This window comes from Indicator indicator, chromosome 4 (genome assembly GCF_027791375.1).
Source record: "Indicator indicator isolate 239-I01 chromosome 4, UM_Iind_1.1, whole genome shotgun sequence".
Lineage (NCBI taxonomy): Eukaryota > Metazoa > Chordata > Aves > Piciformes > Indicatoridae > Indicator > Indicator indicator.
The window spans coordinates 11,197,352-11,222,922 of NC_072013.1; the positions used below are offsets into that span (position 1 = coordinate 11,197,352).

The 25,571-nt window shown below is 43.6% G+C and overlaps 1 protein-coding gene across 5 annotated transcripts in view; it reads right to left on the minus strand.

The window, feature by feature from the left end:
- AMBRA1 (autophagy and beclin 1 regulator 1) overlaps positions 1-19,840 on the minus strand; it is a 131,014-nt gene extending 111,174 nt beyond the window's left edge. For 3 of the 5 annotated variants that reach the window (XM_054380680.1, XM_054380679.1, XM_054380678.1), the window contains exons 1-7: positions 19,706-19,840; positions 19,395-19,453; positions 18,547-18,730; positions 17,724-17,896; positions 16,908-16,974; positions 16,186-16,332; positions 14,873-15,900 (exon numbers count right to left, since the gene is read on the minus strand). In XM_054380680.1, coding sequence (XP_054236655.1) covers positions 14,873-15,900; positions 16,186-16,332; positions 16,908-16,974; positions 17,724-17,896; positions 18,547-18,730; positions 19,395-19,453; positions 19,706-19,840 — 1,793 coding nt within the window. Of the gene's footprint in view, positions 1-14,872; positions 16,333-16,907; positions 16,975-17,723; positions 17,897-18,546; positions 18,731-19,394; positions 19,454-19,705 lie in introns of all 5 variants that reach the window. The other 2 variants (XM_054380676.1, XM_054380675.1) reach the window with 1 other exon arrangement.
- Between the last annotated feature and the right edge of the window lie 5,731 nt (positions 19,841-25,571).

Genomic DNA, 25,571 nt, shown 5'->3' on the forward strand with positions numbered 1-25,571 from the left:
TTTCCACTCTCCTCCCCCGCTCACCAGGAAAAAAAAATTAAAAAAAAAAATAAAAAAAAAAATCACACATTATCATCCTCCAGGTTGTCAGTCAATGCCACAATAAAGATTAACTCTGCTCACCCTGAGAGATTCTTCTGGTCTAGCCTGCTAAAATAGGAGGGGTGGGGTGGTTGTAGTTTCTTGGGGGTTTTTGTTGTTTGTTGTGGGTTTTGTTTGTTTTTAATTAAAAGCACTACAAGAAGATATAAATTGCCTCTGTTCAGAAGCACCGAGATCTCAGCAGACTCCTGTCAGACATCAGCAGTTACAGAATTGCTGCTCTATGTGGGCTCTCTTACCTCGGGTCTGCAAACAGCAGTGATTGCTCCCAAGGTGGGAAAGGAAGCAAGGTCCAAGTTACAGGACACGAGGGAGAGTGAAAGAGTGCATGCATACAAGACACTACAAGCAGAAAAGGGAAATTTTTCAGGGCTGCTGCAGCTGAATGCCAGAAACTGCAGCTCAAAGAGATAAAAAAAAGTGATGAAGCAACCTCCTCACAGCACATCTGCCATTGGACTATACCCACACTCTCCCACGGGGGCGAGGATCACCAAAGCCTCTTGCGACAGCATGATTCATCGCAGCAGGCTTTGAGAAGATACTTAAATGCAGCAAATTTAACTTCTCAGTAACAGTTTCTAAGGACGTGCAATTCCTACATCTCAGATTTGCTGTCACAGCATGCACATTACTGAGGAGCACTACTCCAAGTGACACTGAGGGAAGGGTTTTCCTCCACATGCTAAAGGGAGGTGCTAATAAACAGCACTGAGGCTTAGTTTTCTTAAAATCAGAAGGGTGTTCAGTCACCTGCCATCCTTCTAAGCTGCTGCTGCTGCACACCAACAACCAGAGAAAACCAGTAAAATTAAGCACTCCAAGGACAGCAAGTACACCTAGTCCTATCACAGTCCCAGCCTTCAGCTATGAAGAGAGCTTAAGAAAGAGCAATTCATAGTTACCCTTTGAAGCAAAAGTGTATTGACAACTCTGGCAGCTTCTGTGAGTTTGCTCCTCTGGTTTTATATCTTCCCTGGAAAGGCTTTTATATTCCCTACTGCCCACTTGGAGATGAAATTACTGCACTGCTTCCTATTATGTGCCTTTCCCAGCCCTCTGATTTACAGCCAGCAGTCAGTTCTCCTGAGCGCTCGTCCCTGCGGATGTATTCCTGTGGTTCCTCATAGGAATGTAAAGAACAGCGACAGTTTAAAACCTTCGATTCCCTTTGGTCGTCCTCCTCTTACAGCAAGGCAATGTTTTAACCTAAAGATAACAAGAAAGCTGAAGCATGAAGACAGCTGAATGTTCCCCAGCTGCCTAATAACACTGCTACCCCCTCTCAGATCCCAAGCTCAATTATTAACTGTTAATAAGCTCAATTAATTCATGGAGTTCAATTATGGGCTCGCTAGAACACTAGAAAACTATTTTAAACAAAAAAATCTCAACCAACTCATTGTACTGGCATGGGGATTTTTCCCCCCTTCCCTTTTCTAAGAAGAACAAGAAAAAAAATCTTTCAGACATTTCTGTATTGTGTCACCTCCTTAGATAGAGCAAACTGAAATCACAGAAGCAGAAAGCATCGAGTGTTTTGTTCCATAGCTTCATTTTCCATCCAAGTTTTGTAGTTCTTAGCAATAGTGTTTTTCTGTTTGACATCACCAGTTTCATATTCAAGCTTAAAATAAAAAAAGCAATCAGTATGCAGTCCTAAAGATTGCCTGAAAATATGATTTCTAAAATTAAGTCTTTAACATAATCTGTTCTTATACCTCTAAGCTAACTTTTCCAGACTGTTTCAGCTTTCACATGGTTGTGGTTAGACATACTTAGCCTGGCATCAAGGCTGAGCTCAGACAGGTCAGAAGATGTTGATTAGAAGAGAAACAACAGTGAAACAGAACTAACTCTTTTTAAGACAGCTGTAACCACTATAGGAGATAAACGCTCAGAGAACGTCACTGCTGATTAAAATCTCACCACTCACTTTTGAGCTATAAACAAGAGAATGGAGGAGCTATCTTTGCTATACAACTCATTCTTACTGAGGAAGGAGAGTCGATGGCTGCCTTTCTTATGAGTATTCAAGCCCTGTTAGGCATTCTTCTCACCACTTTTAAGTTATTCCAACAGCAAATGCCTTCAGCAAGAACATTTTCTTTCTTTAAGGAAAGCAGCGACAGCAAAGATGCAATATGTGATCATGGATACATCCCAAACATGGCCTCTGTACAACACTTCAGCCTGTTTGTGAGAAAGAACTCTGAAAGACAACCAGGGACAGAGAAGACATCCTTCCCAGCTGGAAGTATGGAGAGAAGCAGGTTTGATATAGGACAGAGTTATCACAAACAAAAATTATTTTTCACCAATGCTGGGCAAGAGTCCTGCAGAAAACGAGCTGACAAAAGGCAGCACATAAGTCTTCAGCCAGGGTGGGAAGAAGCACATTTGTGAAGGAGTGCAGGGAAAAAGAACAGAACTACATTAAATGAAGAACTGCAGGCAAGAGTTTGAACAGTAGAAACAAGCTTTGGAATTGGAGTCCTACTAATAGAATCAGTCAGGGTTGGAAGGGGCCACAAGGATCATCTAGTTCCAACCCTCCTGCCATGGGAAGGGACACCTCACACTAGATCAGGCTGGCCAGAGCCTCATCCAGCCTGGCCTTAAACACCTCCAGGGATGGGGCCCCAACCACCTCCCTGGACAACCCATTCCAGGCTCTCACCACTCTCATGGGGAAGAACTACTTCCTCACTTCCAGCATTATTCCATTCCCCCTAGTCCTGTCACTACCTGATATCCTAAAAAGTTCCTCCCCGGCTTTCTTGTAGGCCCCCTTCAGATATTGAAAGGCCACAAGAAGGTCACCTTGGAGCCTTCTCTTCTCCAGACTGAACAGCCCCAACTCTTTCAGTCTGTCCTCATAGCAGAGGTGCTCCAGCCCTCTGATCATCCTGGTGGCCCTTCTCTGGACATGTTCCAGCATGTCCATATCCCTCTTGTAATAAGGGCTCCAGAACTGGACACAGTACTCCAGGTGGGGTCCCACCAGAGCTGAGTAGAGGGGGAGAATCACCTCCCTTGGCCACACTTCTCTTGATGCAGCCCAGGATCTGGTTGGATTTCTGGGCTGCAAGTGCACATGCACATAATCACAGGGCAGGGAGCAGAGTTTCTAGAAGAACATGGTTAACCCCTTAAAGTTTACCTACTTTTGTTTAACTAGAATGTAATACCACATGATGAATCATGCTGTTGCTGTACTTCCGCTTTTTGGACTAGGATCTCCAATTTCCACCTACCACATGATGCTAAATAAGCTACACTGTACCTTTGGAGATCATCACAGGGAGGGTCAGTGGCTCTGAGGAAGATGACAGATTTATTTTTTTTAAAGTGGGCCCAAGGTCACACTGTTAATCTAATACTTCACCTGCTGAAAAGGTTGTGCATCAAAATAAAAGATGAGTTCTCCTCATACAGCACCCAGGGAATGATTAATGTGTTATTTCAACAGGCAAGAGGAAGCACACATCCATGATAGACATTAAGGGCTGAGAGCTGCTATGGCAGTATTGATTAGTTTGGCAATAATGCCAACACGAAAACAACAGAGGATTTTGCATATTCAATTTGCAGGGGCAAAACCTGAGTGGTTGGGAGGAGAGAGGAACTTTAAATCAGCTCAAACTACTGCATGGGCTATTTTGCTCTATGTCAGTGCTTGGAAAGGGACAGCCAAGCTGAAGACAGACATTGCATTCTCCCATCTGGACCCTCAGCAACCTGCAATTAGATCAGAAATGCAGGCTAGAAAGAATTAGTTCCTAGTTGATCATGGTTATGATAACAGGCTTGAAAGCACGGCTGGAACACAACCAACACACTGAACTGTAGACAGTTTTACACCTCTGAGGCTTCTTCTATCTACCTTCACATGTACAATGTCTGCTTCAAATTCTCCTTGTTCTGGGAGTTCCCAAGACCACAGATTGTATGGACAGCAGAAGTCTCTGCTTACCCACCCACACAAATCTGCGTCAGCCTCTGGGATAATTACATAGGGCTCCTGCTTCTCCATAGGGAATTAAAGAGGAGGTGTCTTTCCTGAGGGAGCAGAAGCCACTCTGTTATCTCCATAGGCTTCTAAGGCTATGAAAACAGAGGTCCTGCCACACATCAATCACTTCATTTAAAACGTTCTTGCTCAGGCCAGAGCAATAAAGAGAGTCAGATCAACAGATGACTGTCAGGGCAATTCAGACTCTTACCCCAGCCCTCCCACTTCAGGAAGACAGGGAAAGAATTTGATACTAATGCATTTCAAGCAGAAAAATGAATCAGTTTCCTGGCAGATAATGAACCCTGTTTATTCACAGCCTTTAGTTCCAGCAGGTGCCTTCTCAAGAAGAGCAAGGGAGGGGGTCAGTTACATCGTCACACAAACAGCCATTTGGTGCAATCAGTTAAATATGTATGTGGAAAATGTTTAAAATGCCTGTTAGCAATTCAACAGACCAGAACAGCTCAACTGGAGAAATGTAGAGTCATCACTACTTTGGTTACTGTTGTGTGACTGAATCGGATCACACGTCTGTCCCTTCCTCTCCTCTTGCTCCAGGCCCAAAGACAAGATGCACATTGATCTAGTGCAAGTTCTCCAGCCCAGATTCTGTAACAAGGAGCAAATAATTGGACGAGGGCACTGTGGCCCCAGGCTGTGTACATTTATAGAGGGTGAAGAATGAGTGTAAGAACACAATATATGTAAGTGACTGCACGTCAAATGATTAAGTGCCTGTATTAGCATAAAAGACAGGCATACACTATACTGCCAGCGTCTCCAGCTCCTCCCCAAACTCAGGAAAGCTAATCACCTTTTAGTTGAGCAAGCAGGCCTGAAATAGCAGATCTGAGAGCTTGTCTGTAACTTGTTACTTGGCAAAAGAAGAAACAAAACCAAACCATTTCTTATCTGTCACGTCACCTATGCGACACCAACAACAAGCTCTAGGAATCACAGTAGATAGTTTAAGCAGGTTAAAGACCTGAGCACCATCCCCTGAACAGAATACTACATGAAATCAATGCTTAGAAGCAAGAAACAGGAACAGGAGCAACTGTTCAGATCAAGAGAGCTTCTCCGGACATGCTGTGCACCCTGCAGCAGCTGGATGAGGAGGCTGCAGGGAAGCCATGTGCAGACAGGCAGCTTTAACAAACCACGGCTTTCAAGAGGAGGAAGCTATTCACACTTCTTCCCTGTCTGTACCAAACCCAAGAACTGACATGTTTTATGGTACCCTCAAATAGCTATCTGTTTGAAGTCAGCCAGCTTTCAACTTCTAAGCATCCGTGTTTATCTAAGATCTCTGTTGTATGGTCATCTCGTATAGACCTTCCTCAACAAAAATCCCCAAGCAAACAAACTCCCCCCAAAACCAGAACAACTCACTCAACTGTAGATCTCATTATTTCTCAGTGGAAGCAAAAAAAGTAAGCCATTTTGTAAGCGTATACCGCTTTGGGTTCTTCATTAAGAAACATCATTGGAACCCAAATTTCAACAAGTTCCCTTGATGCCATGCTGGAGCAGGTGAGCACAAAGCAAAGTCCCAGAACAGCCCCATAGACAAGACACCTGTAGGAAAACAGATCTCTGATTCCTGGAGACTACAGAGTGTGATAGTTTTAAGACTATACCTTTAATTTCTTCTCACAAAGTTTGAGGAGAAAAGTGAAATAATGTAAATAAATCACTATTGGGTGTAAGAAAGCAAAACAATAATTATTCTAAACACTTCCATCGGAGATATATAAATGTTTAAGAGTCAGTACTCAAAACAAAGTAGAGGCAGTCCCCCTCTGTCTTTCTGTCTGGTGTTTCTCTGTGGAGCAGTCTTCTGGCTGGAGAACACACACACCCACATGCTGACCTTGACAAGCTAAGTTTAACAAACCTCTCTCTGCTTCTTGGCTTTCTTCCCTTTCACCTGCTCTGGAAAAGGGGGGGCTAGGGGGATGGGGCCAGGGGGCTTTGTCTGTGTTTTTCTGTTGATTGTACATATTTGTAAATGTTGTGAATAGTGTATATTTGTACATATTCATCGCATTTCATCATAGATTGTAGTTTTGCTTGTAAATACAGCTTCATTTGCTTCCAAACTGAGCCAGCCTGGTTATTGTCAGCATGGGAGGGGGATTACAGCTCTCCACACTGTCACACAGAAAAACTTACTTAATCTATTTCATTTATAGGTGAACTACTCAACTACCAAAAAAAAAAAAAAAAGGAGATGGGAGAAAGGCAGTGGTTTGACTGAGGAAACAACATTAAGGTATTTGAGAAAGCAGTTATTTCTATACCTGCCTAACTTGCAAGCCAAGCAGATTTAAGAGTAACATGGGAAAAAGATCTCTTATTGTGCACTGCAGTCACTGATATATACTGATATTCAGTCCAAGAAAAAGGGAAGAAAGCTTAAGCCTCTCTGCAAGTTTGGCAAAGACTGCTCAGCCTTCCAAAGCACTTGGGGAAGCTCAGCAGCAGGGAGTGACCTCTATTAATCACTGCAAGACAAAAAGCAAAAGGCATCATTCTTTTCCCCTACCAGTTCTCAGTAATGAAGTAAAAGGGCTCTAGCAACTTTACATGAGTCTTAAATCAGGAAGCCAGTAAGGACAAAGGGAAGAACTTTCGTGCAACAACACAAGCAATTTTTTCACTTATTCTTCTAGGTAACAACAAGCAGTACAGTCGAGGGGTCAAATTTCTATCACATCAGTAAACAAACTCTGTCCTGCCCACATGGAGACAGCAGGCTCTGTTTGGAAAAAGCCACACAGCCAGAAGCATGGCAGCAATAACTTCAGAGCTCACGCAGACCTGACCTGACCCTTTTGACACCATGGAAGCCACTCCTACAGTTCAGACTGTAGTTACACTCTCATGGCCAAGCTAATTTGCATTTCCCGTTATTAAAGAAGGCCAAAACAAACAATACTTGCCAAGTCTGTCCACAGCCTGCACATCTCACCCATAAACACGGGTAATTATCGTGTCCCGATGTTCACGTCACCTTCAGATTATCACTTCACTTATGTTCAGCACTGATGAATTAGGCCTTCCTTCATTACTATATGTCCAGGCTAACTTTTCCAGAAATTATTTCCCCACCCCACAGTTTTGGTCTTCTCTGGAGCACCTTTTCCTAACCACAAACCAGAACCTCTTGTCTCTGCTTGCAAATTCCTCCCTAACTTTTATATACCCCACTGTTCCTCACTAACTACTAAAATATTACTTATCTCATCGTCATCACCCTTAAGAATTGTAACCAGCACCTTTGTAATAATTTCTTACCAAGGCTGAAAACAGTACAGCATAAATTTTTCCAAAAGTATTCCATTATTGCACGTGGAACCTACAAGGTTTGCCAGAAAATCCTTCTTTTCACAGCACAGATAAGGTCTACAACACACTAAGTTTAAACAAAATGCTAAGTCCCAACTACAAACGCCAGGAAACCAGGCAAAGTTTCCATAAGTTATGTGCCTGAACGAAGGGGTGAGGAGAAATTACACTGGGTAGGCCTAGCACCCAGATTTGGCACAGGGCACATTCCCATTAGCAAGCTGCTGCCTGTCTTCTCCACAGCCCCCCTCCTGCTTAAGTCCCTATTTTTCAGTGAATTCATCACATCACTCTGGCAACAGGTATTATTAAATACTTGAAGAAGTAAGCCACAACTGCTGTAAGCAGTTAAGGAAAAGTAGTAACAACTCAGGGTTTCTGAAATAAGGAACAAAACAATACAGAGTGCAGTAACTCTGTGTTCTGCCTCCACCTCTGGATATATTTTGTAGCTTTAGGCAAGGCAATTCTATCCTGTTTTAGTTCATTCCCCCCCAAAAAAATAAAGGCACTAGCACTTCTCTTACTTTCATAATAAAATTCAGTCACAGAACCATCTCCCAGAAGGTAGCTCTGTACCCACAGCAAGGAGTAAGGAAATGTTTTGCATATTTTAAGGCTAGGGTATGAGTGACATGCACCTTACCGTTCAGTGCTTAACACAGCGAGAAAGCCACCAGAAGCCAATTATACACAGAGATCTGAACAGCCTGGCCATTGAAATCAAAAACCAGAGCAGCACATCAGAAGCTCAGGTTCCAGCACAAGCTGCAAGAGTGACTTGTACTGTTTTCCATTTTACATACAACACTCACCACTGCTGGGAAGGAATGGGGGTGTTCCTATCCTGTCAGTCTACTTTAACCACAGACTGGTTCCAGTTAGATCACAAGTTAACAAAATTTAGAACCAGAAGAGGCATCCCCTAATGGCCACAGGTCATACTTATTCGCATTAGAAAAAAAAATTCAGACCAGCAAAGATATTTGTGGCCTTCTTAAGGAAAAGACCAAAAATTTAGGTAATAGCTCAAGGCATACTCGAACAAGAAAATAAGCACAGCCTCACAGCAAAGGCAACTGCCCAGACTCCAGTCTACATCTGCCAGACATTCCTCCAGAAAATAAGCCCCATCTTATGGAATTCTTCTGAGGATGGATGAGAAATCATTTAAATACAAACAAAACCTTTAAGAAGGCAGACTGCAAAGAAAGGTCTGCTCCAGGCATGGCAGACAATGAGAAAGAAGTCGTCGAGGCTCTTTTACAGCTCTAACTCATGGACATTTGCATATCAGAACGACAAAATACCTGCCTTCACCTCAGATCCACCTCTATCCCTTTCAAACCCTTACAAAAGCCAAGAGGATAAGCTCATCCCTGGCATGCATTTTGTATCAGAGCCATTTCCCCTCTGGATCCCCATTCACGCCTTTCCCCAGGCACCGAAGAACTTGCAAATGTATGGTAACTAAGGAGATAAGCTGTATTTAGGACTGGGGGAAGGGGTCCTCAAACTACCTTGTTTTCTTTATACGAGAACTCAGAAACTTTCTAGTTCCACAAGGGGCCGGGGACAGCAAGGAGCAGAAGCAACATTACCCCCTTGTGGCAGCAAAGCAATACGGAAGTCAGTTCTGAGACATTCCAAGAACACACTAGGTGTTTCTTTTCATGTCTGCTTTAATTATGGAGAGCTACGTGCTGCCAGAAAGGCCAAGAAAACCAGAGAGAGACGTGACATGAGCTGGAGTCACTGAACTGCCCAGGTACAGGAGAAGGGTACCGCCACCCTGCTGTGCCTGGTGTGGTATGTTGAGCCTTCACATGCCTATTGAGCAGGGAGCAAAGGTCCACGTTTGGCTGACAGGGGAAACCAGAGACGGAGCACTGAAACCTTTCTAAGGGGAAGACAACCCAGCCCAACTCACTTGCAATGTGTAACACTGACATCTGGATCCTGTTCACAACCCTATATATAGCTTTCTCATCCAGGCTGAGCGCAACACAGCCTCAGCTCGAGGAAAAAAAAAGGTGGGGCACGACACATTGCAAGAATGTAGGCAGGAGGGACCAGTCGTCAGACAAGAGCTGACAAAATGAAAGACAGAAATTTGATCCTGAACCTTTGTTATGTGATTTCAGGGAATCTTGTCACCTGTGCATAGTGCATCCAACAGAATAAAACACATTTGAAAACAATCCCCTCGGTAAACTGCACAACTTTGGTGGGCATCATTACTTGCACAGCAACGTGGACGCTGCACTTCTACACACTCACAAAATAAAGATCTCATACAACTGTTCCCAGACAATACAAACTCTCCCATCTCACAGACACTCCTTCCTACCTGTGGTGTGCATGGCAAAACCACTACGCAGGACAGTTCAAGATTTCTCAGACTTTTCAGATAAATTCAACTGTCTATCTTGTCTGCCGAACTATGGAGGTGAGGCAAGGTGAACACATTATGCATTCATAAGACAGAGGCACAGAAGTTACTCATACCACAGCATACAGAATTTGACCTCTGGAATGAGTGCAGTGGAGTGGTTAGAGAAGTTTAACATAATTGCCAGACAAAGCTTCTTAAATGGAGGAACAAGGATAATGAGTGTTTCCTGATGAAACACAAGTTTCAAGCAAACCTGCCTGGCAATAGGACATTTCATTTACAGCAACTCTTTCATATCTCTAGTCACCACAGACAGGTAAGCAGTATCAGAATTGCCCCCTTAGTATATTATGAGTAGCTAAACCTTTGAATGCCAAGATGAAAAGCTTCCCTTTGTGTATTTCCCACACACACCTTCATCCATTCTAAAAGACTGTGGCCTGGGGTGCCATGGCAGAAATCAAAAACAACATCAAGTTTATAACCAGAGGATTTTCTTTGTGAAATAACACACTAGGTCTCTAGATAAGAATTTCTGACGTGCCAAATAAAATTGCCAGAGAGGCAGCATTTGAGGATCTGGATCCATTTGATTAGCTAGCACTGCACTGTACCTGTCATTACCTGATGAGCTGAAATGTACTTTAGCAGAGACCACTGCCTAGGATTCTATGTATCACTGGCATAGAAAGGTGGAACCAGCTATTCTCAAACAAGCAGCTGAATAGTAGAATCCTCTTTCATTCCCTGTTCAGCTTTTCATTATTAAACTGAACTGGCCCACACAGCAACAATGGTTTAAAGTACTTACTGAAGCTTTTCCTTCAGTAAGATTGCAGTATTAACACAAAGCCTCCTCAACCCATTTTTTAATTAACAGGAAGTTACAGAAAAATTAAACTAGCTGTCATCTGTTGCTCAGGTATCTTCCCTTCATTCAGATCTTGCCAATAGTTTCTATCACCAATTTCATGCAGCACTTTTCACACAGCAGCTTCAGGGACTTCTAAGGCTCTTTTCACTTTGATGTTAGAAATGAAGCGAAGACAGATCCCACCCGGGAAAAACACCAAAAAAAACCCCACACAACTACATTTGAGTTAATGAGGGCAGCCTGAAGAACCTCAGACAAGCTGAAGCTCAGTTTCACCAACTTCTGCTTAAGGCAGATCATAAACCTTTTCCAGTTTCACTGACGTGGCTTCAAGAAGCACACAGCTCAGCATGCTGCTCAGACCAAGCTGAATGTGACAGGAATGCTGCACTGCCCAGGCTCCCAGTGACGTGTTCCTGCTAATAGAGGTGCCAGAGCTGTTAGTCAGGAATAGCTTCATTACGTGCTTAATAATGCCTTTGTGATTAGCCTGAGTCAAGTAGCCCAGCACCATCACGAAGAGCAGAATTCTCTCCCCACTCAGCTGACATAGCTGCATCAATGGAATTCAAAGAACAGCCTTCATTAAACTACCTATTCACCTAACTGACCCTCTACGCCAATGTCTTCCAGCCAGCTACTTCTCAGCCAGGCAAGACAGGTTAGGGAATGGAGACTATCCGTGGACAAGGAATGAGAAGATACAGAGTTCTCAGATGCAATTTTGTATCTTCAATTTTTCAGCTGGCCTTTGAATAGAGCTCAATTGCCCAATGAGGACATCTAATGGAGAAATAAAGAACAGAATGCAAGAGAGATTACAAGCAAGTAAATGTCCAATACTAAGAACTAACCTGAGGTCCACAGGCACAAAATTACACTGCTTGAAAGTGCATATGCCATTATAAACTGTACACTCTCAGGCCTGGAGGCTCACCCACCCTCCTCTGTAGGTGGAACATGAGCCAGCAGTGTGCCCAGGTGGCCAAGAAGGCCAATGGCATCCTGGCCTGCCATTAGAAATAGTGTGGCCAGCAGGAGCAGGGAAGTCATTCTGCCCCTATACTCAACACTGGTTAGACCACACCTTGAGTACTGTGTCCAGTTCTGGGCTCCTCAATTTAAGAAGGACATTGAGATACTTGAACATGTCCAGAAAAGGGCAACAAGGCTGGTAAGAGGTCTCAAGCACAAGCCCTATGAGGAGAGGTTGAGGGAACTGGGGTTGTTTAGCCTGGAGAAGAAGAGGCTCAAGGGAGACCTTATTGTTCTCTACAACTACCTGAAAGGAGGTTGTAGACAGGTGGGGTTTGGTCTCTTCTCTCACGCAACCAGTGGCAGAACAAGAGGACACAATCTCAAGCTGTGCCAGGGGAGGTTGAGGCTGGAGGTGAGGAGAAAGTTCTTCACAGAAAGAGTAACTGGCCAGTGGAATGTACTGCCCAGGGAGGTGGTGGAAGCACCATCCCTGGAGATGTTCAAAAAAAGATTGGATGTGGCACTTGGAACCATGGTTTAGTTGTCAGGAGGTGTTAGGTATTAGGTAATAGGTTGGACTTAATGATCTCTGAGGTCTTCTCCAACCTGGTTGATTCTGTGATTCTGTATCTCTCAGCACTTTCAGCATTACATAGCTTTACATCTCATGACCCTTGCAGCTGCAAAGGTTAACATACATTTTGGACTCAGCTGCAGGAGTGGTTTTAGCACCTGTCATTGTGGGAGCACACTCTAGGTCTGAAGACAAGAAGGCTGAACATGAAAATGCTCGTTCTATGCAAAAATTAAGTAAGCAGGTACTTGTTGACTTGTTATTGTTCTGTAAGGAAAAGAAGCCTGAATGTGTTCAAAGCCATGTTGGATGTGCTGGCACCTTGAACAACCTGGTCTAGTAGGAGATGACCCTACCCACGGCATGGGGGTTAGAACTAGATGATTTTTAAAGTGTCTTCCAACCCCAACAATTCTATGATCTAACAGCTAATTTGAGAAGGGCAGAAAATTACACCTGCAGGATATGGGTATCCCACATGCAGGGTTCCTTCAAGGGGAAAGATTTCATAAAGCTCAAGTCCATTCAATGTATTTAACAGGAAAGGAAATTAAGTTTTACTTCAAGGGAACCAGACTGCTCAGTGCTTCCAGCTTCCTTACCTCAGTTACCTTAACTTCAGTTAGGAAGCAGAAATATGCCTGTTCTTGAAAAAGCCCTGATAACAGAAGCAGGAGACTGGGGAGGGGGGCAGGGGTGTGTGTAGAAAGAGTCCCTGTGAGCTTCTCAGCAACCTGTGCCAAAAGGATTTCACTAAAGGTTTAATCTTACAGGTATTTTGTAATTAATTCTGGAATTAAGCTTGAGCATCAAACTGCACACTCCAAAGTAACATCTTGGCAAAAAGCACCTCTTTGCACAGGTAACCAGGTAGGCAACTAACCCTGCACACATGCTATAGCCACTGAGCAGGCAGCAGCAACCACCACAGGTGACAGGTAAAGTGACCCAGAGATTTAGTCACACAACTCCAACAGTTCAGCAGCAACCCCACACACCAGGTTTGGACTGAGTTCTATACCTCAGGGTATTTTTAAATTATACGACTCCCACAGAAAAGTTCACTCCTACAGATCCCACCACTCCTCACTATCCAATTACATGCCAACCACCCGATCAATAAAAAGGTTATTTGTGCCCTTTATTTCTGATGCCACAGTGACTCAGCCCAGAGAACAAGCTACACTGTGCAGACAGTATGAGCATCTACAGCTATTTCAAAAGAAAGATAATGCAAGACTAACTCAAGTGCCACTTCAAAGCTAAATTTGTCAGTTCCTTCTCACCTCTCTGCCCTTTAATAGGGGACTAGAGGATATCTGATTTAAATTAAAGGCAGGTAAGTTCAGGCCCAAGAAAGTAGTTACCATGTAATCAGCTTGAGACTCTCATTATGAAAGGCTATTAAAAAAAACCCAAACCCACGGAGTGAGGATTTAGAATCAGATTAATAATTTCATGACCACCACCACTGATTTGCTATGCAACTACAAGAAAGGCAGCCACTGTTCCAGCCTCAGTATAATCAGCTTATCTACAGGAAGAAGGAAAGAATTCCCTTTCCTCAGGCACTCCTGTGTACAAAGCCTCCCCAGACAGCTACATCTGCATCCAACCTGGAAACTTTGCTTTCCTGTAGCACAAATCAGCCATTAACAAGAAACAGCAAGACTGAGCACAAGCCACTTGACAGAGAAGATGTCAAACTGAAACCCAGTAGGGAAACCCTCCCCAAAAGTACCAGAGGGTGAATCATCAATACAAGCCAGAGGAGACACTTTCTCACAAAGCATAGGTCCTTTCCTCAAAGCTCAGTTTGGCTCCTTCTGTTTCTTGTAAGATACGTGAAGTACATTTAAAGAAACAAACAAACAAAACAAATCCTCCCAAAAAAAAAGAACCACTTTCTTAAAAAAGAATAGAGAAGAGCGTAAAATCTTCAGTGACCATCGTGCCCCCGACAAGCTCACCCTCAATTCAGGTCAATGACTTTGAAAACTTACCTCTTCTTCAAAGACAAGCAAGCTGCATGGGTTATGCCAAACACAACTAAGGTGCTTTGATTGCTTTTGCCCTATATGGCAACACCAAGAAAACGATTCTTAATCCTTCCAACTTAACTAAAACCTCAAAAAGACACACACAGCACTCAAGAAAGCAATTCTCACTACTCATGCTCAATTTTCCACACCTACTCTGGGCAGGTACTCCATGCAGCACGTATGTGGGATACAGGCCACAAAGGATGGTGTAACACATCCTGTGTTCCTGCTCTTCTGCAGTTGTCTGGGAAACACCAGGAGCACAGTTCACCAGAGATCTGTGGCTAGAGCCCATCCTTTTGCCTGCCTTTCCCATTGAGGGGTCTGATTTCTGTCCTTACAATTTTCAGAATCCATCTGCAGCATGACAACGACAGCTACAGAAGACATCACCACAACATCCCTATTCTCATCTACATAAAGTAACACATGACCACATGAGAAAAGGTTTTGAACTCTGAAAACACTGAAAAATGCAGACTAGATGGGAAAAGGTTAAGAAAAAAAATAGAGGAGGAAGGCCAAGCATATATCTTACCTCCTGAGTGAATCCTCCTCTGAGCTTTCCTCAGGCATTTCCTGGTTTAAGGCCTCCTGTGATACATTCCCAGGTCTGCTTGAAGCCGACTGGCTGTAAACTCTTTCCCAGTGCCCCGTCTCCTGGTTAAAGACCACTCCCACGGTCCTCTCCTCCTGCGGGGTGGAAGAGCTGCCCAGCTGCAGCCTGCTAGAGGCAGGAGCTCTGCCCTCGGGTCTCTCTGCAGGCTGCACCTGGCTGGTATTTGGAGGCACACCCTCAAACGTGCTTTGGACCTGCCCTGGTGTGTAGCTAGGCGTGCTTCTCTCCCAGCGCAGCGTGTCATTGTTAAAGGTCAGCAGGTTATGACAAGCGCGACAGCGGTTCAGGTGACCCCGGGACAAAGTGGAATTGTTTTCACTGCTGTGTGGAGTTTGCTGATGGGAGGGACCCGGCCGATCAGGCTCAATGTTGTTGTTGAGCATTTCTTGAGCCTGTTGCGACTGGCTGGGCTCCCCACCAATCCCCTGATCTAACTCCTGAAGCCGGTCATATTCCAGGAAGAATCGCCTCAAATCGCACTGGAGCTCATTACGGATGCTGGCCGGATTGCTTGGGCCAGCGCTACCACCACTGTCCGCCTCAGCCCCCGGGGCCAGAAAGCCCCTCCCTTCTGTTGCAGAGGTATAGACCGATGCCTGGGAACCTCCCTCCTGCTGTCTCAGCACCGACAGCAAGCTCACAGAGGAGGCACTGGTCCTAGGGGGAGGCATAGCTTCCAGCTCTGACCGAGAGCTCATGTTCAGCACCGTCCTGGACCAGTCAGACCCACCTAAGCCCGAAGCCATCTCTCTTGCAGACTGTTGGTACCGGGACTGGTGGCCTGCCAAGGGCCCGCTGAGGGACCTCCGCGTGGGGCCCAGGCTAAGGTTGCGTAGGGTGTTGCCAGCAGTGCTGCTCTGAACTGTGCTGAAAGCAGAGGGCCTGTTAAGTATCCCCTGCTCCTCCTGCGCTACGGATGCCTGCTCTGGGGGCTGGTAAGGCTCTGTCTGCACAGAGGAGAAGGAAGTGCCAGTGGCCCCAGAAGACGTGGAGGGCGCGTTCTCCTGGTGTGGGAAGAGAGAAGAAGGAAGTCTTGCACTAGAGCATCGGCTGCAAAGGCACAACATCCCCAGGTGCTGGCAGCACTCTGCTGTGGGATAGCTGACACGCTCCCGAAGCCTGTTATACACAGATGCCCTTGTGTTCTCACTGGCTGGAGGCGGAGGTGGTGGTGGTGGAGGCGGTGGAGGGGATGGGGTAGCAGAGTCTTGAACACTGTTTTGCTCTCCCACCTGTATGCCAGAGGAGCGGGAGGACAACATATGCAGGAAGTTGTGGAGGAGGGGCGTGCGCCTCACAGGCTGAGACGGAAGGATAGCGCGCTGGCGATAGTGCGGCATCTCAGTGCTGTCCACGGAGATTTCCACTTCCTCATCACTCTGCAGAAGGAAGTAATCAAAGTTCAGTCACCTCACAGCAAAATCCTCTACCTCCAAATAAACAGCAGAAAGTCAGCTACCACCCCAGAGAGAAGAAAGGATGTGTTAAGTCTCTTTCTAGACACCTTGACTTGCATGAAATCAGCTAAGGCCCTTCCAAGGTTCATTTTATGGATCCAGACAACCTCTTCCTTACAGCCCACTGAGCTCTGACAATACACTGTTGTTACAAACAGAAGCATCTGAACCTGAGGGTTAGCAGCGGCAGGGAGAATTGTTAATACCTCACATATGTTGTGATATTCTGCTGGATGTGAAGATAACGGGGCCATTGGGGAATCCGCCCCACCGCTAATGAAACAGTGAAGGCAAAATAAGCACAATTTGGACAGCATTTTAACAGCTCTGCAGATAACACGAGAACATTCATGTGACAAATTAAGGTGAGACAAAACTCGTCTTAAAAGGACTAAGTTCTCAGAAAAGCACAAGGCTGCTTAGGAGCAGACTAAGGTTAATGTATGTAAATGATTTTGCAATTAGCCAGTCAATACAGATACTGACACTCCACTTACCTGCTGGTTAGAAGGGTTAACAATTGCTGTGAGCAAGTAGTGTCCCAAAGGATCAAACCGTACCAGCCTGAAACAAAAGCAGAGTCAGTGTATTAATCATCAGTTCACATTCCACACTGGCAGAGGAAGCTGGATACAGCAGGGAAGGAAACCCCACATGTGAAATACTTGCAAAGAGAACACTTCTACATTACCATCATCACCTTCTGAAGGATGTCAAAAAGTTTATGCATTAAAAAGAAGAAAACATACTTCCTAGCTGAAGACTGCAGCTATTTTATAGTCCACAGAAACACTACACAGAAGTTAAAAGCTGGAAGCAAGTACTGCTGTATCAAATGAAATAGCCAAGAATATGTAGGTATCTATTATAAATTGGAATTTGGTGCAAAATAAGAGACTAACTTGCCTTGAATGTCACATCATTGTCATATATTAAATCGCTCCAAATAAGTTTCTGGCAATGCAGCTTCCTCTGTAACTGCAACCACAAGCACTCAGCTCTCTCAGCAACTTGTGGGTTCTCTCATCCTTACGGCTGACAAATTTAATTAAGATCACATCTGAACAAGAAGTAGCTGCTGGGTATTTTTTTGGCACACATCTGATGGCAAACACGAACAACCAAGCTGATCTGTTACCTCCAACAGCCTTTCTCCCTGGCCACAGAACTGCCAAGCCAAGGAGCTGCAAGCAATGCTTCGCTCCACTGCCTCAGTGCAGAGGCTGTAGCATCCCAAAGGAGCCCCTCACGTTCCCCAAACCTGACCATTTTTCACTTGAAAAATGTTCCTTCCCCTGGCCAGGGGAACTCACCTGACCCGCTCCATTTCACTGGCCGTTTTCACCACTGCAAACGGCTCCCGGCGGCTCCAGTCCCAGAAGTGAATCTCGTTGGCAGTGGCGATCAGCAAGAGCTGAGCCGTAGGATGGAAAGCGAGCGATGCAATGGCATTGTTGCTATCCGTGAACCAGCTCTCACTTCCACCCTGAGTGAGGAGTCAAGAACCACAAGCAGTTTATAACAAAGTTTGAGATCATTAGGTTTTCATACATGTGCCATGTCTCCAAGATGTCTGCCCAGAACACAGAAGTGGTAAGTTTTCTTGGCAGCCAACAGCTGCTCTCTCACAAGCTCATGTGCCATATCTGGAACATAACACTCCTTGTGACAATGATCAGAGATGTAGTTTTGCAGGCAAGGGTGTCACAAACAGCCTGTAACAACACACAGGAAAGCACATGTGTTTTGTGCCTGTGCCAACCACCGGACTAGGCAGAACTGGAGGAGCAGCAGCTTGTCCAACAAAGTTCAGATACGGTTAGAGGAATGAAAAATGGCACATCTTTCACAAACTAAACAGGTACCTTGCACAAAGTTCTCCAGCTTCATCTGTACCACTCTGATCAAATAAACGGGCACAGCTAAGGAGCACAACCTACCTGGCACGACTGCATCTGTCACCCCCTCCCTAGACAGAAGAGGGTGGCTATAATCTGTTCTATGCTGCTAGAAGTAGGTCCCAGCAAAGACTCCAAACAGCTCTTTTACCAGGTGATATTTCGGAAACAAACCCTGACCAAAAAAAGTCACCACACACCAGATACCAAAGGCACATAATTTTCAGAAAAGACTTACATGTAAATCCCAAATTCTAACCTCCCCATCTAGGCATCCTGAAGCAATGAGGCCTGGGATAGTGGGATGGAAGGTGACACACCAGGGAGTGCGGCGATGTCCAACCAAGGAATGAACACACTTGCCCGTTTTTACTTCCGTGATGTAGATGTTGTGGTTCACGTGTGTGGAAGCCATTAGGGTCCTGAGAATGCAGAAGGCAGGACAAATATTAGCACAAGAAGACTACAGCAAAATCACACCATGGCTATAGCTTCATCTCAACAGGGTCTGTTCACACCTAACCCAGCAGCTTTCCCACAATGGCCACAAAGACAGATTTCAAGGTCCATCCAAGCATCAAGTTCATCTGATGTGCAAGCACAAACTTAACCTTGAAAGTCAGAATGAACATGCACAGCTCCGAAGGAAATCCCAAGTGACAGTTTGGGGCAAATAAATATTCTCAGTTCTTCACACCAACTAAGTGACACTAAGAGAGACCCCCACCTCCATTTCTGCTTCCACTACACTCATCATTCTAGTCTGTTAGATATCCCAGTGGGTGTGCCACATCACTTGTCATGTTGTGCTGAAACACCCTTTACTCCTCCAAGTTTCTTATGAAATCCCACAGAGGCCAGATAGATCCTTTTTTCCTTAAAACTATGCATCACTTGGGTACATCAGAAATTAACATCAACTATGCTAAAAGCTGTGAGATTAGGAAGGTGTACATGTTCCATCCATGCATGTCAGGAACCAGGAACTTGGCTATTCGGGACTGGACAATACAACAGGCACAAGCCTCAATCACTTTGGTAAGTGTAAGGAGACTGCTGAAACAGAACAAACTAGGAGTTAATTACCTGTCTGGACTAAACGCCAGCAAGAAGGTGGAGCGTGGACTGTCTGGCAACTCAACTTTCTGAAAAAGCCAACAAAGCAGGAAGTGTTGCAAGTGTCATATGATCACACTTTAACTGTAAGCCACGGACAACAAGGGGAACCAACTGCAGGAACACAGCTAGGATCACATCACCACAGGAACTGAACAGAGCCAGAGAGCACATCAAGTGTAACACATCTAATGTACAATCACAAGACAAGTTTTTTCAAATCCCTGCCTCCCTTCCCCCACTCCAAGATGAAGCCATACACATCTATCCCACAACCTTACCTTGCCCTCCCATTTCATCCATCGAGTTTTATCCTCCACCAACTCCTGCAGGAGCCGCTGAGCGCCCAAGGCTTGGGTACCACGCTCCCTACCCCACAGGATGCGGACAGCATTCTTCTCCGGTACAACCTTCATGGCTCTCAGCAGCCAATGTTACACCAGCTACTGGAAGAGACACCAGCAGGTTCCAGATGACAACCACCACCAAGCTACAAAGAGGCTATCCACATTTCAGTTCTTTATCTTCATGAAATCCTAGAAAGAAAGGAGAATGATAAGGAAGGCAGCTTTTACTTTGATCACCTCAGTGAAATACAAGCTTTAAACCCCAAAGACTAATTTAAGAGGAAAATCTATCCTCTTCCACAGCTTCTGCCACCTTCTACCATTCCTGAGGCACAAATTTGACATTTCTACAGCTAAAGCTTAATTTGAAAGTTTTTTGAAAACACCCAGACCTTCCCTTGTGCACATGCCCTAGGCACACCACACCTAAGGAGAAAATAAACTGGTCTTGAAACTCTTTTATCTCTTGCTGTATATAATAAAGGGGAAAAAAAAAAAAAAACAACCCACAAACAGATGCATGAAAAAACACCTCAGATCTTCACACCTTGAAGATTTAGGTCCTGTCTGGGAAGGGTGACTGATAGTTAGAGGAACAGTGATAAAAAATTGACAGTGTGACAGAGGAGTCTCTGGGGAATTATTCAAATATCAATTCAAGTAACTAATTACTATCACTTTGAAAGTCAGACAATTGATAGAACTCAAGTTGAAATCCCTTCCAGCTCTACAACAGCTTATAATGTATGAAAACAACCATGTGTTGGGCCAAAACCATACACTGTGGTGGCATCTTGGCCAGCTTCATTAAGATGATTCATTTCACCTGAGCGTCATCTTTTCATCTATACTGCTCTTAGAACTACAGTTCACCCAAGTAACACACAATGGCAAAGACTGATGCTGTTAGCACACTTTGAGCTGCTAAGGAAAGCATTAATACCCATTTTCTAAGGGAGAAGAAAAAATTCTTAGAAAGAACTACATACAGTGATCCTAATACCAACAAAGTTACAAAGCTTTTCAATGGTCTCATACATTGGACTTTTCCACCAAAAACTCTCCAGAAACACTAAGTTTCTTAGAATACACAAACGAAGAAGCACTGTTGCAATGCTACCATCTTGCAATTCCAGCAAAGCCTGCATTCTGCTGCCATCTCCTTAGAACTTAAAGGTCTAAAGAGAAATCTCACTCAGTTCGTGTTACACTGAACAAAACCATCAGTATTCAACAGTGGCAACTTCAAGCAAAACCCACACATCCAGGGAAAAAAGGTCCATATACACAAGAAGAGATGAACTTTTAAACGACAGAACTTAGAATGGCCATTAGCAAACCATTCCTTTCCTCCCACTCTCACTAAAAAAAAAAAAAAAAATCCTGGAGCAGATGACTTAAAGACAACTGCTGCTTACAGGGAAGAGCTGTCTGAAGAGATAAGCCAGGAAAATTGAGTTCTAATAAAGCAGACCAGTTTTCATTTGTAAAAGTGCAATAAAGGGTACTGAAGTGATGAATGAGTAAAGTCATCCATCTTCCTGGAAAAGAAATTCACCATGAAGAAATTCAAGCTAGCTGGAAATTCCCTGATGCTTAATGTGAATAGCATGGGGATCATCTATTTTAGAGAAGCTGAACTCCACAGTGTAAAATAAGCCTTCTTTCAAGACTCTGTGAAAGTCAGCCAAACATTAGGTAGAAATTCTTCTACAAAATAAAAGCCTTACTGGAAAGTGACACAAAACCTGAAGATCTCATATGGCGAGCAGGTTGTTAAAACACAGCTGTACAGATTAAAAAAGTCCAGACCCCAAAAAAGCCAGACCAAGGTTAGCTGGAGTAGATAAAGCCAAAAGCACAGCATAAGACAGGAATCACTAAACTGAAAACATCTTTTTTTCACTAAATGCTAATAAACTTTTATCTGGATTCTTCAAACAGCCCCAGTCACTCATGTTCAGAAACAACAGGATTCAGATGGTGAGCAGCATGGAGGGGAAGGCTGGCTCAGAGCAATGCAGGCAATAAAAAGCCTATTTCACAGGAGGAAACTGTAAGCCTACTTTCATCTAGTAAGAAAAAAAACAAACCAAAACAAAACAAAAAAAACCACAAACCAAGAAACCAGTAGCTGAATATTCTACGTGGATGCATTTAATGAATAAGGAGTACAACAACCCAAGAATAAACATGAACACAAATGGATGACCAGATGCGAAGCTGGAATAAGCTGGAAGTTTGAAGAGATTTCAAATATTAAGCTTTGGAATAGCCTTTCAATAGTTGTAAAGGACACAAAACCTAAATAACTTAAGAGATCTTGATGATTTCCAAGCAGGATAACCCAATTACTCATGGGAAAGAACAAGCTCTGACACTTGGGAACATTTTGGTCCCAGTAGAAGGACTAGTGTTCCCTGAAGTACGATAGCAACAAGGAAATCAAGACATTTAACAAACATCTTTATGTTTATGTCTGGGCAAGGGTACATAATAGAAAATAAAAAAAGAGGTAACACCTACAACTGCAGTTAGTGAACCTTGTGTATTCATCTTAGTGAAAGACCAAGTCATCTTCACTACATAAAATCAAATATCCACTTTAAGACACTTTATCTGAATCTTTCCAGATGTGTACTAATTTCTTGAACTAATTTGGCTAAAACAAAAACTTCCTATGTGAGCATCCTGAGGCATGTTTGAACTTGGATGTTTTTTCCCCTCAGGGATTGTCCCTCATTTTTTCAGCTTCTGCTGACTCACCTCCTTAACCTATCATAAAAGAAAACAAAAGAAACTCAGGGCTCAGATGCCTACACAGTTCCTTACTAACCAGCTCAACATTTTTTTCAAAGCTGGAATCTCTTCAGGGAACACTGCACAAGTGAGGATGGCACTCCAGTGTCCTGGATCCCTTTGGGGGCCAAGCTTTATCCATGCCTCATAACAAGGAAGCTTACTCCTTTATCTGAACTAGCCTGAACAGAGGAACTGCTTTTCACTAGCTGGTGACATATTCAGCAACACTTCAGGCTGGCAAAGAAAATTAGAGCTTTCAAATAGATAAATAGATGAAGTGCAGACATGAGCATTACCTTCACCCACTTTAGCAGGAAGCCTTTAACCTTATTATTGGATCATATGTAGTTTTGGTTTGGTTGTTTTTGGGTTTGGTGTTTTTTTTTTTTTGGTCAGGCTTTTGTTGTTTGTTGTTCATTTTGTTTGTTTGGAGGTTTTATTGTTTTAGTTTGGGCTTTTTTTTGTTTGTTTTGGGTTTGAGGGGTTTTGTGTGTTTGTTTGGTTGGTTTTTTTTCTCTAGTCTAGTAAAGATACCCACCAAAGGTTCTGTTTAAATATAAGAAGCCAAATAACAGCATGTTATTAAATACCATTACCAGATAAACTGTGGAAGCACCAACCCTATTTACAGCTACTCAGCAGCAATCTGACTAACAAAGTTTCAGTGAAACACAGGGGGGTTGAAAATACTTCTCAGGCCTCAGCATAAAGACAATTTGCAGCTTGCTGGATCAAACCTGTCCACACAAGTGTTGAACTGATTCAGTAACAGCTTCAATTACAGATATCCTGATAAACAGCTGACCACCAAAACAAGGAACTGCTCAGACACTGGTATTTTTATGTTTTCTTCTTGTTGGGGTTTTGTTTTCTTAAATCAGGGTGACCAAAAGTAGAACTCAATGCTTAGATTAGCTGATGCCTTGGATATGGTCCAGGGCACCACAGAAATTCTGAAAGTGGAGAGAGAGAGAAATTTTAATTGGCAGCTTTGATTCCTTAATACTTTTCCTCCTTCAGGACATTTCAGGACAGCATGCTGGGCTGTTTACAATTTTGGAAAGAGCATTACACAGCCCAGCCCCAAGCCTTTTACTTGCTCTGGACCAGCTGTTCTTGAAGCCTTAAGAATTCCCAGCCTCAGAGCGATATAAGCTCACTTGTAATTGTCACTTTCACAGATGCTGAAACCCTAGAAAGCCAAGGTGAAACAGCAAATTGGTAACACTTCTACAGGACTCCATTAGGAGAAAAAGAAAAAGGGCAAAAAGGGGAAAAGATTAATAAATGAAGCAAGTCTAAATCACCATATAGAAAGAACATTCAAGATATTTTATACATAATGCAGTAATTTACTATTCCAGTCAGAAACTTGAGCACCTTACAGAGATGATGATGGTGCCACCTCTTAACATGCCCTGCTGCCCCCAACATCTCTGGCACTATTAATTTTGTGGAGATTCTGGTACCATTGTTTTGGCAGCTGGCTTTGATACAAAGAAGAGTATCAGAGTACTACCTCATGTTGTTCAATTCTCCACTGGGGGGGGGAAGTTATTTCATGTGGCTTTCAGCTCTCAGACTACAAATCTATTACCACTCCAATGAACTCTTTGGTTGCATGCTGAGCCCAACACTGAAAGCTCTTCCCAATATGTGTGTACAGAAATAGTGTAAACAACTCTGCTAGTGTTTAAAAAAAAAAATCTGCAATCAGTAAATGCTATTTAGAATGAGAGTTCTAGCCAAAAGATACAAACATCCAAGTAATTTCAGACAATTTTGCTGCCCAAAGGGGTCTCAAATGACTGATGAAGAAACAAGCAACATTAAGTGAAACATAAAAGATGTCTCTGGCTTTGCAATCTGGGATCTGCAGAGAGAATAAGCTTCCCAAGAAAAGACCAGAGAGGAGAAAAGCATGTGCTGGTAGTTTCTGTCTCTAAGTCCCTTTGTCAAGTTTTAAGACTTCCAGAATGTATTGACTGTAAAATGGATGTGATCCACAAAGGTTATGGGCCAGTGCAAGCTGTATACTTCCTACTAAAAGGACACAGATGGGGGAAAAAGAAATTTAAAAATAATTCACAGAACTGTTGTGATCAATGAGTTCTGTCACAGGCCTGCAAAAATACAAGCACAGTTGTCTCTATAAAATAAGAAAAATGGATTATTACAACTCTGAACTATCCCAGCTCTGGCCATAAGCCTCCCCCTGTAAGCCACTAACTTCTGTTTTCAAAAAAGTCTATTCTTAAGTCTCCAGTACTAACAATAATAAAGCATGCCACTTACTCCAAACTAAACTGCAGCACCTCAGCAAGGTATTAAAGAGCTGAAAAGTATTTTTAATTGTATTTAATAAATTTCAGTAATTTAAGAAATAGTAGTAATCACTTAGAACTCCCAGAAGATCATCAGACAGGCATGAAAAGAGTGTATGCAGTGGTACAGCCCAAATGCTTTACCTTCACTGCCACTCACCCTCATGTCACAAGACAGGCTATTTCCTCCATGGATTTTCTACAAAACAAGTTTCCCTTGTATCTTACAAAGTTTAATTTTGAAGCAAATTGCTTAAAGACCTCTGTGTTGTTCAGGAGTTCAGAAGGGCATGGAAGAAACCATTTGTGCATATTGAAGACATTCAGAGATCATCTTGCCCATGGCTACAGACCACACAGCCCCTCCTTCATTTATGGGACCTTCATTGATGGTGCAATAAAACTTGATTCTGAGACTCACAGACTGGAGATCTCAAAGCACAAACCAGATGCCTAAAACATCACTTGGAATTATCTGAGCAATCACACAGCTCCAGGAACTCCCTAGCTCCTTTTCCTTGTTTATACTTCAAGTTTTTCACCCCTCTGCAATCTGGAAATTATGATGCTATCTGGAAATTATGGTGCATCTTCCTAAACTGCACAAAACAATACCATGTAAGAAGCCTCAGAAGCACTATCCCAGAGAGAAGACCTGAATTTCACCAACAGTT